The sequence below is a fragment of the Mus musculus genome, chromosome 11 (genome assembly GCF_000001635.26).
Source record: "Mus musculus strain C57BL/6J chromosome 11, GRCm38.p6 C57BL/6J".
In the NCBI taxonomy this organism is placed as follows: domain Eukaryota; kingdom Metazoa; phylum Chordata; class Mammalia; order Rodentia; family Muridae; genus Mus; species Mus musculus.
Genome location: NC_000077.6, coordinates 9,032,016 through 9,048,573, shown reverse-complemented (window position 1 = coordinate 9,048,573; position 16,558 = coordinate 9,032,016). Strand labels below are relative to the sequence as shown.

At 41.0% G+C, this 16,558-nt stretch overlaps 1 protein-coding gene across 7 annotated transcripts in view; it reads left to right on the top strand.

Moving 5' to 3' along the window:
- The window catches only part of Sun3 (Sad1 and UNC84 domain containing 3), a 32,949-nt gene that overhangs the window by 418 nt on the left and 15,973 nt on the right, over positions 1-16,558 (top strand). Inside the window, exons 1-2 of one of the 7 annotated variants that reach the window (XM_030245703.1) lie at positions 91-493; positions 10,256-10,317. The exons of 2 other annotated variants lie outside the window; for them this stretch is intronic. Coding sequence is in view for 4 of the 5 variants with exons in the window: in XM_006514598.4 (XP_006514661.1) it covers positions 9,147-9,220; positions 10,256-10,317 (136 nt within the window). In the remaining variant the exon portion in view is untranslated. Of the gene's footprint in view, positions 1-32; positions 494-8,982; positions 9,017-9,065; positions 9,221-10,255; positions 10,318-16,558 lie in introns of those variants that run through there. 4 more of the 7 variants (NM_001290519.1, XM_006514598.4, XM_006514595.4 and 1 more) reach the window with 4 other exon arrangements.

Here is a 16,558-nt window from a genome sequence, read left to right as displayed (position 1 = left end):
ACGGCCAGGCGGCCAACCAGCGTGTGTGGCGCGTGTGCCCGGAGCCAATAGGAGCAGAGAATAGACGTCTGTCGCTGGCCCTCTGCCTCTGCCTTGCGCGGTGGGGCGGGGTATGAGGGCGGAGCCATGCCTAAATGCTCCCAGAACAGTGACCCTTCCCTGAGGTCTCTACAGGAACTGTTGTAACTTCAACCAGGCAAGAGTTACTTGTTTCTTCCTTGAAAACAAACAAACAAACAAACAGAAACAACAACAACAACAACAACAACAACAACAACAACAACAAAAACTGGGCAGGCTGACAAAGGCTTGTAATCCCAGTACCTGGGATGCCCAGGCAGGAGGAAGAGTTCAAGGTCATCTTGGCTTTCATACCGAGTTCTAGAAATTGGCTTATGAGTCGCTTAAATGCATTAAAGATACACTGAGGCACACATGAGAGATTCAGAAAATAAACAGTTCTGCAAACTGGGTCAATACTCAAAATTATCAGGTAAATACTTTTCATGCCTTACTTTTGAAGAATATTTTTTTGTTTTTAAAGCCATCATGACCCTCTGGTCAGGTGATGTCGTGACTTTCAGAAATGGAAGCACTTGCCAGTGTGGATAAGCTAAATACCTACAGACCGTGGAGGAAGCATGCTGTTCAGTATAGCGCTCTGATGGCTATGTGACCGGGCAAGCTGAGTAGCTGAGATCAGACATTGTTGCTTTAGAAAGCTCTTAACCATACATCTATAGAAAGAAGTTTAGAGTTACAAACTTGGGCGCCATGCTAATCCTGAAGGCTTGACATCACTCTGGTCAAATAATGGATATAACAACTCACTTTCCGTTCCTGCAAGAGTGAAGGATAAATTATTAGAGCTGTCTAAGAAATTCTGTCGTCAGCTGGGCTGTAAGTAGCATGGATTCCTCTTGTTAAAATTTTCTTTAAGATTAAAGCATTTTTGAAATGGTGGGTATTTGACAATTTGAAATAACCGAGCTGTTTCTGTTATACAAGTAAAGCCTTAGATATCTAACAGAAGGCAGATAACATACAATTGAGCAGCTGAGTGAGGAGGAGTGTGGGTGTGCTTGTGTGCATGTGCGTGTGCATGTGCGTGTGTGTGTGTGTGCGTGAACTTAGCTCCTGGCTTGCTCCGTCCAGCTCTAGCATATGACTGATCTCAGCTACTCAGTTTGCCCGGTCACATAGCCATCAGAGCTCTATACTGAACAGCATGCTTCCTCCACGGTCTGTAGGTACTTAGCTTATCCACACAGGCAAGTGCTTCCATTCCTGGAAGTCACGACATCACCTGACCAGAGGGTCATGAGATCAAAAGAGTTTATTTTTAAAACTAGCTGATCATAGCAACTGGAGCTGGTGACTAAAGCATGTCTTTCTGAATCTCAATTCTAACAGATCTTGGCACACTCCCAAGATGCACTAACTCATAAGCTGAGTGATGACGGAGGGTACTAATGCTTTAAAAGACAGTCTGTTACTGAAGTGAAGGAACTTGCAGATGCCATTATCAGTAAGACTTTAGCACATGCACATGAAAACAACTCAAGAATAGTTTGTTCCGAATGACTTCTCAATGTCTTTGTTTCCTAAGCTTCTTCCAATGTGCCCTATCGCAGAATGGCTTCTGGCTTTAGAAGCATGGGCTATCCCTTGCCATGCAATCTCAGATTGTACTCATAGTATCTAAGTTTGCTGGTAGATAGACGGAGACATTTCCTCCTTATGGGCATTTTGAGAAAAGGGAAAAGTGTGTAAGTGCAAATTCCAAAGTTCCAAAGCCTTCTGGCACTCCATCCTGCCTGGAGCACCAACTAATGCCTTCCAAGGGAGCCTAAATACAAGCCCTTGGCTCCTGCTGCAGGCTCCAGAGCTCCCTCTGATCAGGCAATGCACAAGTACAGTCCCATTTCACAAAGCAAGATTTTTATTTTAGATTTATTATTATACATAAGTACACTGTAGCCATCTTCAGACACCCCAGAAGAGGGCATCAGATCTCATTACAGATGGTTGTGAGCCACCATGTGGTTGCTGGAATTTGAACTCAGGACATTTGGAAGAGCTCTTACCCACTGAGCCATCTCACCAGCCCCAAAGTGAGATGTTTTATTTCTATCACTTTCTGTTCAATGATAATTGAATGACTTTAAAGGTCACACTCTTTCTTTTGACATATATTTATGTCTTGTAACAGTTTTGGTTGTCAGTCTTATCAGAGAAACCCACTTTCTGTAAGCACTTTCTACTGAGCCCCTCAGTGTGTGTTGAAGTCTTTTTGCTTAGATCAAGACAAGGCTGTTAACAAGAAAAATGCGACATTATGATCTTTTTCACCTTTTTTGAGGTAGGTCTGACAAACATTTTATATATGTTGTTATGGCATTCAATATATGTGTACATTATGAAGTGATTATCCCAACTGAATTAATTACCAAACCCATAGCCTCACAGTTGCCATTTTAGTGTGTGGTGGGAAAGGAACACTTCCCTTTTCCATCTTGACAGATCTCAGGGTTAGCTCTAGTCCTGTGCTGCATGCTGGCTCACCGTGGTTCTCATCCTAGCGATGCCTCGTGATATTTGAAAGGCTCTCTAGACTTCTTGTTGTCCTCACCCCTCAGCCACTCATAACTGCCACTTTGTAAATATGAGGTTGTGCATTCCACATGCAAAGCCAGAGTAGGCTCTGTGTCTGGCTCATTCCACTTAGTAAATTGTCCACTGAGTTTATTTACACTGTCACATATGACTTGATTTCCTACTTTCTCTGTCTGTCTGTCTATAGGTCTCTGTCTCTCTGTCTCTCTCTCTCTCTGTCTCTGTCTGTCTGTCTGTCTCTCTCTCTCTGTGTTTTCTTTTGCAGCCACGTGCTATGATTTTTTTTGCTCACCTTTTCATATTTATTCTACTTTTCCTTTTATGTGTGGTAACTGTGAAGCTCACATATAACACGGAACACAGTTAAAAATGGCCTGCTTGACACAGATAATCTCAGTAACATGCAGAACCACTCTTGTATTTTCCTGACGTCTTAATGCTGTATTTTGAATCTTTTTTAATAGCAAGATATGGCGGTTATGGTCCTTTTTATTTCTAGCTTGCGCACGCCAGTTACACTGACTGTCTGCCACCCTTCCTGTGTTACTGCATTGGAAGTTTGATTGCAAATGCTTACCAGTGAGTTTTATGCATGCATGCTGGCAACTAGTTTCCTGTGATTTCACCCCTATTTCTTATAAGGTCGGCCTTACATGTCATCACCAGTGCTGATAACTCCCCTCTGCATTGTTTCTGACAATGTGTTTATCTCACTTATTTCTTTTTAAATTTTTAAAATTTCATGTGTATCATTAGTTTACCTACAGGTATGTATGTGCACCACATACATGCAGAAGCTCACAGAGGCTAGAACAGTGATTGTCAACCTTCACAATGCTGCGACCCTTTAATGCAGTTCCTTATGTGGTAGTGGACCCCCAACCATAACTTTATTTTTGTTGCTACTTCATAACTGTAACGTTGCTATGGTTATGAATCATAATGTGAATATCTGATATGCAGGATATCTGATATCACATATCAAAGGGGCCGAGACCTACAGGTTGAGAACTAATTGGGCTGGAAGGAGGTGTGGGATTCCCTGGAATTGAAATTACATACCTGTGCTGGGAACTGAACCCAGGGATTTTGCAAGAGCAGCAGGTGTTCTTGACTGCTGAAACATCTCTCCAGCCCCTACTTCCATTATCTTTGCGGGAAAGATTCTCCAGCTTTGCTTGAGTAGAGCTTTGTTTCTCTTCAGGATCCTGAGCCCATCATTTCCCCCTCCCTCTCTAGTTACTGTTGAAAGTCTGGTATATGACAGGAAATTTCTTACTGCTCTTCTCTTTTGTTTTTTTGTTTTTTTTGTCTTTTGATATTTGATTGCCATATCTCTAGGTTGTATTTTGAGGGTCAATATTACTTTACCTTGAAGCATCACAAATCTAAATGTCCTAATTACTGCCAAAATACAGGACATTAGCAATCGGTATTTAAATAATCTGTCTCTTTTTCTTTTCTGCTTTGGAGCTCTCATTGTGTACATATTCATGTTTATGTTGTTATATGTTAAAGTTGTATACAACTCATTCTTTTATCACCTCAAACTGATTCATTTCAAACGGACTATTCTTTTACTTCGTATTTATTTTTTAGTTTTAATTTTCATTCATTATTATTAGTGTGAATGAGTGTGAGTCCACATGCCACACTGTGTGTGCAGAGAACAGAGGACACTTTTCAGAAGTCGATTTTCTCTTTTTACCCTGCTAGGCTCCCGCAATCTAAATCAGGTCATGGGGCTTGCAGGGCAAGTATTTTCATCCACTGAGACATCCTGCTGGGCCTCAAGTGGAATATCTGTAACTTATTTGAGTCTCTCTATGGGAAACTTCAGGTTGCAAGTTTTAAGTTTGGATCAAGGCTTTCTGGTCACTTGGTGCTATTGTCTGTGTTCTCTAGCAGTTCATGAAGTTTCTTTAAGTTCATTATTTGTATTACTTTTTATTTTTATTATTTTTTTTAGTTTTTTTTCTCTTTTTTTAATTAGGTATTTTCCTCTTTTACATTTCCAATGCTATCCCAAAAGTCCCCCATACCCACCCCCCCAATCCCCTACCCACCCACTCCCCCTTTTTGGCCCTGGCGTTCCCCTGTACTGGGGCATATAAAGTTTGCAAGTCCAAAGGGCCTCTCTTTCCAGTGATGGCTGACTAGGCCATCTTTTGATACATATGCAGCTAGAGACAAGAGCTCCGGGGTACTGGTTAGTTCATATTGTTGTTCCACCTATAGGGTTGCAGTTCCCTTTAGCTCCTTGGGTACTTTCTCTAGCTCCTCCATTGGGGGCCGTGTGACCCATCCAATAGCTGACTGTGAGCATCCACTTCTGTGTTTGCTAGGCCCCGGCATAGTCTCACAAGAGACAGCTCTATCTGGGTCCTTTCAGCAAAATCTTGCTAGTGTATGCAATGGTGTCAGCGTTTGGAAGCTGATTATGGGATGGATCCCTGGATATGGCAATCACTAGATGGTCTATCCTTTCGTCACAGCTCCAAATTTTGTCTCTGCAACTCCTTCCATGGGTGTTTTGTTCCCATTTCTAAGAAGGGGCAAAGTGTCCACACTTTGGTCTTCGTTCTTCTTGAGTTTCATGTGTTTTGCAAATTGTATCTTATATCTTGGGTATCCTAAGTTTCTGGGCTATTATCCACTTATCAGTGAGTACATATTGTGCGAGTTCCTTTGTGATTGGGTTACCTCACTCAGTATGATGCCCTCCAGGTCCATCCATTTGCTTAGGAATTTCATAAACTCATTCTTTTTAATAGCTGAGTAGTACTCCAGTGTGTAAATGTACCACATTTTCTGTATCCATTCCTCTGTTGAGGGGCATCTGGGTTCTTTCCAGCTTCTGGCTATTATAAATAAGGCTGCTATGAACATAGTGGAGCATGTGTTCTTCTTACCGGTTGGGACATCTTCTGGATATATGCCCAGGAGAGGTATTGCGGGATCCTCCGATAGTACTATGTCCAATTTTCTGAGGAACCGCCAGACTGATTTCCAGAGTGGTTGTACAAGCTTGCAATCCCACCAACAATGGAGGAGCGTTCCTCTTTCTCCACATCCTCGCCAGCATCTGCCATCACCTGAATTTTTTATCTTAGCCATTCTGACTGGTGTGAGGTGGAATCTCAGGGTTGTTTTGATTTGCATTTCCCTGATGATTAAGGATGTTGAACATTTTACTTTTTATTCGGGCAATTTGTAGATCTTGATTTCTTTGAGGTCATTTACCTTTTTCGGATGAGGTCGTGTTTGCCTGATTCTTTGTCAGCCATGCAGAGTTGTACAGTATTCATGTCTCTGCTGTAGCAATCACTTTCCCAGTCTTTACAGTCCGATCTTAGCCAGTAAAGACTTCACCCTGTTGTGTCTTTAGCTGATAGAAATGTGTCTAGAGCAAGTTTTAATCAAACAACGTGACAGCTGCTGGGTCTTCAGGCACATATAACTTCTTGCTAGAGGCACCTGGCTGGGTTTGAAGGCTGGTTGGTTGACATGCCTGCCCCAGGCCAATATGATTGATGTGTCTCCCGTGCAATCCCTGTGTGGCCAGGATTATCGGGATTGTTTGTAGACTGTGTGGCTTGGGAAGGAGCTCTTGTTTGGTCCCTGGTGACTTTTGTGTTCACAGGTGGGACTGAGGACAGTGTATATGCAGTCAAGTCTAAAACGGGAAGAGTTGTTTCTCGTCTTTAGCTGGGGCCACAGTAATTCTGCCACTGGGGGGAATGAGTCTTTCCTCTCACAACGTCCCTCTTCAGTCCAGGGTTCTATGGGTATCTGAAAACTTCCCAGATCCCCAAACTAGTACAGAAGCACCATTATCCTTAGTGTCCACCAAAACTATAGGCTTTGGGGGATATAGACGAGCAGGGGACATCTTCTTGAGTCATCTTGATGACACCAGTCCAAAAACTTCAAATTTTAAAATAGATATAACCAAAGGCCATTGACTGTTCAGTAAAATAATTGTTATCCTAGAGTTGCATGGTCCAAATAAGGCAGGTCACTCTACCAAGCAGCATTTCTGTCGCGAGATGTGTACCCAAAGTGTGCTGTGGTGTACATGAGAAACAGGCAGTAAACACAGTTTGTATCACTGAAAACAAATTAAGACTACATCTGTGGGAAAATGGACAAATGAACTGCTATATAATAAAATACTAAAGAGCAGGTGAAATGACTGAACTGGGTTAATATATCTCAGGATATATGAAATTGAAACAAAATATACTAGGGTATCTTTTATTAATATATTAATGTATTATTAATACATATAACATGTCACAGTATTAATTTTCAAGTTACTTATCTACAGAGGAAATGAGAGGAGTGAGACTGGGGACTTGGTTCTTCCATCGTGTTTCTGATATCTTGGAGTATTGAAATGAACACAACAAAGCATCCAGATATTCTGTTTTCAAAGCAGTATGTGCATAGATCTTTACATTGATCCTTAGGTTTGAAATCTGTTGTAGTAAGACGTGGGAAGCAGAGAGACACTCAGGCAAGCTTATGTAAGCATAACCCCTGCACGGGTGTGGTGACCTGTTGGCCATTGTGAGGTGTCACCGAGAATGTTGCAATAGTGACTCAATGGATTTTTCTGTTTTTTTTTTTAAGATTTATTTATTATATGTAAGCATACTGTAGCCATCTTCAGACACCCCAGAAGAGGGCATCAGATCTCATTACAGGTGGTTGTGAGCCATCATGTGGTTGCTGGGATTTGAACTCAGGACCTTTGGAAGAGCAGTCAGTGCTCTTAACCACTGAGCCATTTCTCCAGACCTCAGTGGACTTTTCAAACTTTGCTCACTCCAGTTTGGATCTTGGACAAGAAGTATCTGTAAGATGATATATATCAAAAGACATATGTATGGTTTTCTGTTCTTCATAAAATCAGGATGAGAAAACAAATGGTTCTCTGCTCTATGAGCTCTTTGTAACTCGTAGGAAGAAAATGAGGGAAAGACTAAAGCAGAGAAAGAATGAACAACCCTTTCAGGATTGTTCTGAAGAATCCAGCAGCATCTTGCATTAATGTCCTACTGTCAGGGCAAGAACTCCCGAACATGAATGTATGTCACTTTGCAGAATATTTCCATGCATCTGTTCCTTTTTGATCTGGGAGACAGGCCCTCACACCATAGCCCAGGATGACCTTAAATTATGATTCTCGGGCCCTAAATTCTGGAATTATAAGCCCACACCAGCATCCCCTGCTGAGATCTAATGCTTATTGTGTACACTGGTGGCCACCCTACCTGTAAAATAACCCAACATGTGTTCCTCCTCCTTGGAGAAAATCATTTCCAGTTTCCTCTGAAGCTTCCAACCATAATACTTCCTGTGGTACACCGGCCATTTGCTATTGAATATTGAGTAATCACAGTGTACAAGGGGAAAAGATTAAGACATAGAAGTCATGTTTTTTGGAAGAATGAACCTTGTCAGTGGTAACAAACCATACAGATGGCATGCTCTGTGGTCACAGGTTCATCCAGGCTCTGGGCTATCCAGCGCTTAGTCAATCTTTGCGCACTAGGCCAGAGAGGTGTTTACTGCACCCTTGACTGAGAATAAAGAACCTAGGGGTTGATGTACATTCTGAGCTAATAATGGTGCGTCCTCTGGTAAGAACACATTTCCCATAAAGAAAGGGAGCCTTGTCTAGTGTGTGAGCCAAATCTTCTGCCCTTATTGTGGGGGAAGAGGGTGAAAACACTGTAATAGCCACCGTTGGAAACAGAAAGAGCACCTACACAGAAGCAATGCTGCCCATTATAAAAACAGACTGCTGCTGAATGACCTTATTTGAGAAGAGCAGCCTCGGAAGTCTTTATGCATGGTGCATGCTTGCCCTAAGTGGCAGAATCCCACAGGCTATGTGAAGGCATAGAAAGAATTTCACAAAACAGAGCCTGACAGCTATTTTTTCTAGTTTTTTTAAAAAAAGGAATATATATATATATATATATATATATATATATATTTGGAATACATACATATATTTGGAAACTACGGTAGGGCAGTCATTTTGATTTAATTCAGCTCACTAGAGCTGTGACTAATGCCTAAACATCACTCTCTAGAGAGTAAAGCCTTCTTCACACCGTGGTTTCGAGAAATGCTACCTCAGAGGGGAAAAGAGGAGGAGGAACACTCCTCTTAGTTGCGTTTAGTACTGTCTAAGTCCTGTCATTGAGCCCTGGCTGTGGCTCAGCATGATCAAGTAGAGGGAGGCAAGCTGCTTAGTTTCTGTATCCAGGGAATTTAAGATTCTCTTTGTGAGCTGTGGTTCACAAAGCCCAGTTGACATCATACTTGTTAAGGTGGTTTGGTGAGAGACTCACTTCCGACACCCTTTGGTCAACTAACTTGCAATGTAAGTAATCTGTTGAACATAATAGTAAAGAAGTAAATTTTAGGGAAAAGAGGGTATCAGCACATAGATTACATCACTTCCGGATGAGGTCACTCTCTTAGTCCTTCTTTAGAATCCTGCCTTTTGGTTCATGGAGTCTAGTTCAGAGCCAAGAGATGAAAAGCTGAGAGTTACACTGTGGAATGATGTGACATGTTGGGACAGGTATCACTGGTCTTTCTGAAATTCTGACACAGGGCTTCTCCTGTAGCATCTACTTGCCACCTACAAGGAACAGATGATTCATCACCATCTGGTTTTTCCTAACTCGTAAGGATCAATTTTTGCCTGGCAACCTGGAATACTCAAACGGCTTTAGCATTCTTTCATTCCTCCAGAATTTTTTTCTTAAGGTTGAATTTGGGAACTTGGGGTATAGCTCAGTGGCAAGGCACTTGCCACTCATAAGAATGGTAAGCCACAACCACACAGTGTGAGGACTCATAAACATAGTGCTGAGAGAGGGTAGACAGATGGAGCTATCCACATATGCCTATTCACAGAATTATAAAGCTAGACATACCTCACGAGCAGGGATAGAGCTCAGATAAGATACACTTTGAGAGTGGAAGTTGTAAACCCAAGAGGGCTTGTTGATATATTTGGTGGATGGATATTTTGACCATCTTGGGCCATGGTCAAAAGCCAGAGACTGGAAGGCTAAAAATGACATTGATTTTTCTCACATTTTGGGTGACAAGGAAGCTCAAAGTCAAGACTTCAGCAGACTATGGCTCTGGTAGAGGCCCTCTGCCTGTCACAAAGACAGTGACCTTCTCTCCATGTCCAGATGGCACATGGACAGCAGCCTGGTCTCTTCCACTCATATAAGGATACCAATCCTATCATTTAAGGACAAGTCTGGTGAACTCTTTTAACCTTAGTCATTTGTCATTTAGTAAATTTATCAATTTTGACTTTTAGAAAAACTTTATACTTAAAACCATAAATAAGAACCCAACAGCTTCATAGTCACATGTGTGTGGAGGAATGTAAATGTCTCTGCACATATACCACCATGAAAATTACTGTCAGTTTCAAAGATCACAGACCAGAAATAAGCTCATAGAATTAATCTGGAGCAGCCAGGAGTGAGACAAATCAAGTTTGTTGTCTTAGGTGTACTGACTAAAGTCGAAGTTAAAAGTTAATAGCAATGGATTACATTGTTAAATTCTTAATGTTCTTCGTCATTTGTAGGTTAACTCGATCATGGAAGATTATCCTAAGTACAGTGTTTATATCAACTTTTCTTCTTGTTGGTAAGCCTTAGCGATAATGGTCCTTAAACTGCATCGTACACTATGTGTGGTAAGAGAGAGTGCAGTGGACTGATGTATGTTAGACACAGTGGAAGTCACCTACATATTCTTCAAGCTTCTTTTCCTTTTCATGTCTCACTTTAAAAGTAATATAAGTTCTTCTTAGGTGATTTGGGGAATTATCTTTCTGTAAGTATTTCAGCTTTTTAAAATTTAAAATAGATTTGTCTAATACAATGTCTTCTGATTACAGCTTCCCCTCCCCTAACAACTGTGAGATCCTCCCCACTTCCCCTCTTTCCAAACTCCATGCCCTATCTATCTCTACTTAGAAAACAAGTAAGAATAAAGAGTAATAACAATAATAAAGAGTAATAAAAATAAAATAAAATAAAATAAAATAAAGTAAGCTAGAGAGGACAAAACAAACCGAAAAAGAAAAAAAAAAAAAAAAAGCAAGAGAAACATAGATCCAGAGACACATATGTTTATACACAGGAATCCCATAAAACCACAAAACTTGAAGTCATAATATACATGCAAAGGAACACAGAAGTTTCACAGACATTAAGAATCTCTACTATGCGTAGCCAGGCAGTGGTAGCACATGCCTTAAATACCAGCATGTGGGAGTCAGAATCAGATAGATCTCTGTGAGTTCAAGGCCAGACTGGTTTACAGAGTGAATTCCAGGATAGCCAGGGCTATACAGAAAAACTCTTTTCTTAAAAACCAAACCAAACAAACAAAAGAATCCTTAATATGGAGCCAGTGAGATGGCTCAAATGCTAAAAGCCCCTGTTGCCAAAACTGACAACTTGAGTTTGGTCTCTGGACTCACAAAGTGGAAAGAGAAACTAACTCTATCAAATTGTCTGCTACATACATACATGTCTACATACATGCTGTGTCACATGCACACTCACATCCAACATATATAGAAGGCGGAGAGAGAGAGATTTAAAAGGAAAGAATCACCAATCTGCTTTCCATAGAAATATCTAATATTTTACCTTTTCTAAATTTGAGTGACTTAGCTTGGGGATTTTTTCAATTTTTAAAATCTTTTATTGACATATTAATTATATACAATAATGTTTCATCAAGACCTGTTAATATGTGCATATGTTGCTTTAGTTCTACTCATTTAAAATTTTAATTATTTTGAGAATTTCACAAATTCATAATGAGGTATGACCACATCTTTCTCCCATTTCCCCTCTCCATCTTTCTCATGCCACACCCCCAACTTTATGACTTGTGATTTGAAAATCAGTAAGTCTAGTTAGTGCTGCCAATATGCAAATAGGCATGAGCCCTTCCTACCACAGGATGCATGGGAAACCTACCAGTCCTCAAAGCAGAATGATCTCCCCTCCCCCCGCCACCCCCCAGCAACTACCCACACCAATAGTTCTTTAGCAAGTGGTGAAGTCAGTGAATTGTCTACTCCATCGATGCCAGAGTTTGGGTTGTCTTGATCTTGTGTAGGTCTTATACCTATTCAAACTGCAGTGAGTTTGTGAATGCAATCTTCATATCCAAAAGACTGCTAGCAGTTCACAGTGTTCCTCCCAATCCTATAGCTCTATGCTTGCTACCTCCTCTTCTTCAACATCCCCTGTGCCTTTGTGGGATTTACACAGAGATTTAAGGCTGATCACTCAATCTCATGTTCTCATTCTTGCTTCATCAGTTAACCATCTCTCCATTGACTGCTGTTGACTGCAGAAAAAAACTTCTCTTAGCATGGTTGAGAGTAGTCCAAGTCTACGGGCATAAGCATAAATATTTAGAAGGCATTTTGACAGCACCACTATATAACTAATAACTTTTACCCTAGAATCCATGACGTCCCCAGCCATGAACTTTTGGCTAGAATTATAGTTCCAGGTATGAAATTTCCTCCTGTGAACAAGTCTCAAATTCATTGACAAAGTAGTTAGTTAGCTCATAGCTTTCATGCTACTGTTGCTCCAGTAAGCACATCTTACCTGTCGGGCCAGTACTGCCTAGTCTCAATGTTTCCTTCAAGGGCATGCTTCCAATGACCTAACCACCTAGCCACACCTCTTCACTAGTCTACCACCTCCTGTACTGTCAAGTTGAAGATCAAGCCTTTGACACTTTAGCCTTTGGGCTATACTTGTACAACTATGGCATCTTTTAAAGATATACATTGAAGTCTTTATAATGGATGCAAACTGCTTCTCTTCCTAATTTCAAGCTAGCCAACTTGCCAATGGACATGCTGGTTCAGCTTTAAACATCAATGCGTATAAATCTCAGAAGAATTAAAGCAACCACTGTTGTTTTTGTTCTCCAATGATAATTCAGTGCTATTGGGTATACTGTGTCAAGCAGCCATTTACTTTATTGGGGTACTGCATGTATCTACTGCTCTTAAAGAAAACTCTATGTATCCCAAACCAGTAGCTTCCTGTTTTTTCTCTCTCTCTTCACCACAACTCTGCATCCTGCCTCTTTACCTACCTCAAATATGTGACAAAATGGCAGGGATTTTTTTTTTTTGTATGTTTGTATTCATTAGTCCTAATGTTTAAAGGGGCATCCTTGTTTCAGAGTGTATCCATTTTTTGTTCATTTCTGTGGCCTAACAACATTGCATTGTGGTTATATAAACCACATTTTAAAATGCATTTGTCCATTGATGGACACTTAGACTACATACCTTTAGGTCTATAAGGTATAAGAATTTTTGGGTCGTAGGGTTAGTGCAGCTATAAAAATGTGCATGTGTGTTTGTTTGAACATTTAGTTTAGCTTCTGTCTTAGCAAATACCTAGTAGTGGAGATGCCAGGAAAGAAGTGGCAGTAGTTTTTCCCAATGAGCACCCCACTCTCCATTCCCACCAGAAATAAGTGGGGAGTCTGACTTTCTCTATGATGTCACCGCCCCTTACCATTTTCCTTTTAAACTAGAGTCATATTGGTAGCTACAGACTGGCCATTGTGGTTTTGATGTGCATTTTCCTAGTGACCGATTTGCATGGGTTTACAGGTTCTGGGCATGTGTTATCTGGAGATTTGTCTATTTGTCTTTTGTTCATTTTTACCATATTTGCCCATCTCAGACATTTGGTTTTAAAATGCTTTCTTTCATCATGAACACTGTCTTTTCATATTTTGCTTTATCTTTTGTTTCATAAATGTTTATAATTTTGATGACATTTTATCAAGATATACACTGCAAAATCCCAACAATGAAAATTTGCTGATTTCTTCTGGTAGTCCTGTAGTCTTAGCAATGACATTCATGTCACTGGCCCATTTCGTGGTCATGTGGTACACAATTCAATTCCAGGTTCTTTTTTTTTTTTTTTTTTTTTTTTTTGCACCTGAATATCTAGTTGAACCAGCACCATTTGCTGAAGAGATAATTCTCTCATAAAGATATTTTCAATTGTCTTGGATCCTGACAAAAGTTCAACTGGCCATAGATACATGTCTAGATCTTTCCCATTGGCCCAGAAGCCTGATGTTCTGCCAGTGGCTGAGATGGCTTTGAATATGTAAATGAATTTTGGAAGTATTGCCATAATAATAATAATAATAATAATAATAATAATAATAATAATAATAATAATAAATAATCCAATTGATGAACATAGTCTTATGGATTGACTTTCTAGTAATATAGTTCTTTAGCACAGTGTGTGTGCATACACACACACACACACACACACACACACACATCTATGTTAGTTTGTTGCTGTTTCCCAGTGTTGAGATTAAACCCAGAGGCTTATATACGTTAAGCAAGCCATATATCTTCTGGAACTAAAGTAGCAGATGGTTGTGAGCTGCTATGTGCATGCTGGGAGTCAAATCTTGGTCCTCTGGAAGAGCACCTAGTGCTTTTGACTGCTGAGCCATCTCTCCAGGCCTTGGCTTGGACTCTTCATCTTCCTTCATGAGTCTCCAAAGTGCTAGGATTGTACGTATGTGCCCCCGCTTTTGACTTGGAGAGTTTAGCCTATTTACATTTAAATTAATTATCCATAAGAAAAGATTTTCTTCTGACATTTCACTATTTTTTCCTCTGTGTCCTTCTACCCTCTTGTTTCTGACTTTTCTGTATCTATCATCCTTTGTGTTGAATTGGTTGTAACATAGTTTTGAAGATTCTTCTCACAGACATGTTAAATATTTCCTTAGTGGCTACCACAAGAATTATTATTATTTTTTAGACAATTTTTATTAGATATTTTCTTTATTTACATTTCAAATGCTATCCCGAAAGTCCCCTATATGCTCCCCCTGCCCTGCTCCCCAACCCACCCATTCCCGCTTCCTGGCCCTGGCATTCCCCTGTACTGGGGCATATAATCTTTGCAAGACTAAGGGCCTCTCCTCCAAATGATGGCTGACGAGGCCATCTTCTGCTACATATGCAGCTAGAGACACGAGCTCTCAGGGTACTGGTTAGTTCATATTGTTGTTCCTTCTATAGGGTTGCAGACCCCTCACTTAAAGAAATACAGGAGAACACTGCTAAACCGGTAGAAGTCCTAAAAAGGAAGCACAAAAATCCCTCAAAGAATTACAGGAAAACACTACCACAAGAATTATAACAGCCAAAACTGATAACAAAATGACTTGGCAGCAAGTTAGCTTATAAATCATGCAAATATCCAGTTACCCATCAGTATGTTTTCTGTGTTTATCTTTTAAATCACTTAAGAAATTAAACCTGATTTACCATCTGTTAAAGTCCGAACAGTAAGCGTTACCCACAGGCTTATGTTTGAACTCTTAGTCTTCAGCTGGTAGAACTCTTCTAGGGGGTTATTGAACATTTGGGACATGGAGCTAGAAGATATAGAACACTGCTATAGGCTTATCCTGCTCCGGGCCAAGAACTTTTCTTTCTGATCAAGTATGATGCGAACAAGCCATGCCACAAGCTCCCATTATCATGTGTGGTGCTGCTGTAGTGACCACACCTGCCCTACTGTGGTAGATGGCAACCTCTAAGACTGAGCCAAAATAAATGTCTCCTCCTGTCAGTTACTTCAGTTGGGTTTTTCCATGCCAGTGATGAGAAAAGTAATTAACACACTGACCAATGTTATGATAATTCTGGTTTTTATATTTGTTAGCTGAGCAGGACATCTTGGTTTCTTCATATGGCATTGAGGTGGCCCATAGAATGTCCTTTTGCTTGGTCTGAAAAACAGTAACTAGTCCAACAGATGCCCGGTATTTGTTTGAGCATCTCCCTCCCTCCACCTCTCCCCTCTCCCTATCTCTCCCTGTCCCTCTCCCCTCTCTCCCTCTTCACTTGCAGAGTTCACTTTGCTAAATGTGTACTTCTCTGGCACCAATGAATACATCGATAGTCCTCTCAGCACCCTGCTGCTCTGTGGCTTCTACAGTTTCTGATGAAAAACCAAATGACAATCCTGCCAAGAGTCATTATGCATGGTGAAGCATTCCTTTCTGGCTGTTTTCAAATCCTTCTCTGAGCCTTTGCCTTCTGACAGTTTGATTATATGTTTCAGTGTGGGTAATCTAAGTTTGTTCTCCTTGGCATTTGTTGGGTTTCTTGGTGGACAGATTTTATTATTACTATTGTTATTTTTATCAATCTGAAAACCTTTCAGCCATTGTTCTTTTCGGTATTCCCTCTTTTTCCTCTTTCTCTTTCAGGGTGGGACATATGATCTGCACAGTGTGTATCTCAGTAATGTCCCACAGTTGTGGCTGACTCTGCTCACTCTTTTTATCTTTCTGATCAGTCTGTAGGATTAAAGCTGTTTTGCATCTCAGAACTGCTGCTGTCCAGTATCAGATTCCAGAACAGTTGCCTCAATCTCTTTCTCGCACCTTCCCTCTCTCTGTTCCTCCCTCCTCCCTCCGTTCTCACCACCACCACCACCACCACCACCACCACCACCACCAGCACCACCACCACCACCACCACCACCACCAGCACCACCACCACCAGCACCACAACCACCAGCACCACCACCACCAGCACCACCACCACCACCACCACCACCACCACCACCACCACCACCACCACCACCACCAGCACCAGCACCACCATCCATTCTCTCTGCTATGATGGTTTCTGTGGAGGACTGGGTATTCTCCTTCACCATTTTCTATGAGTCACCTAAAAAATCTGTCCCTGTCTCTTTGCCCTTCTCAACCTGAGAGTGTGTGTGTGCATGCATGTGTGTGTGTGTGATGTATGCATGTATGTGTACATGTA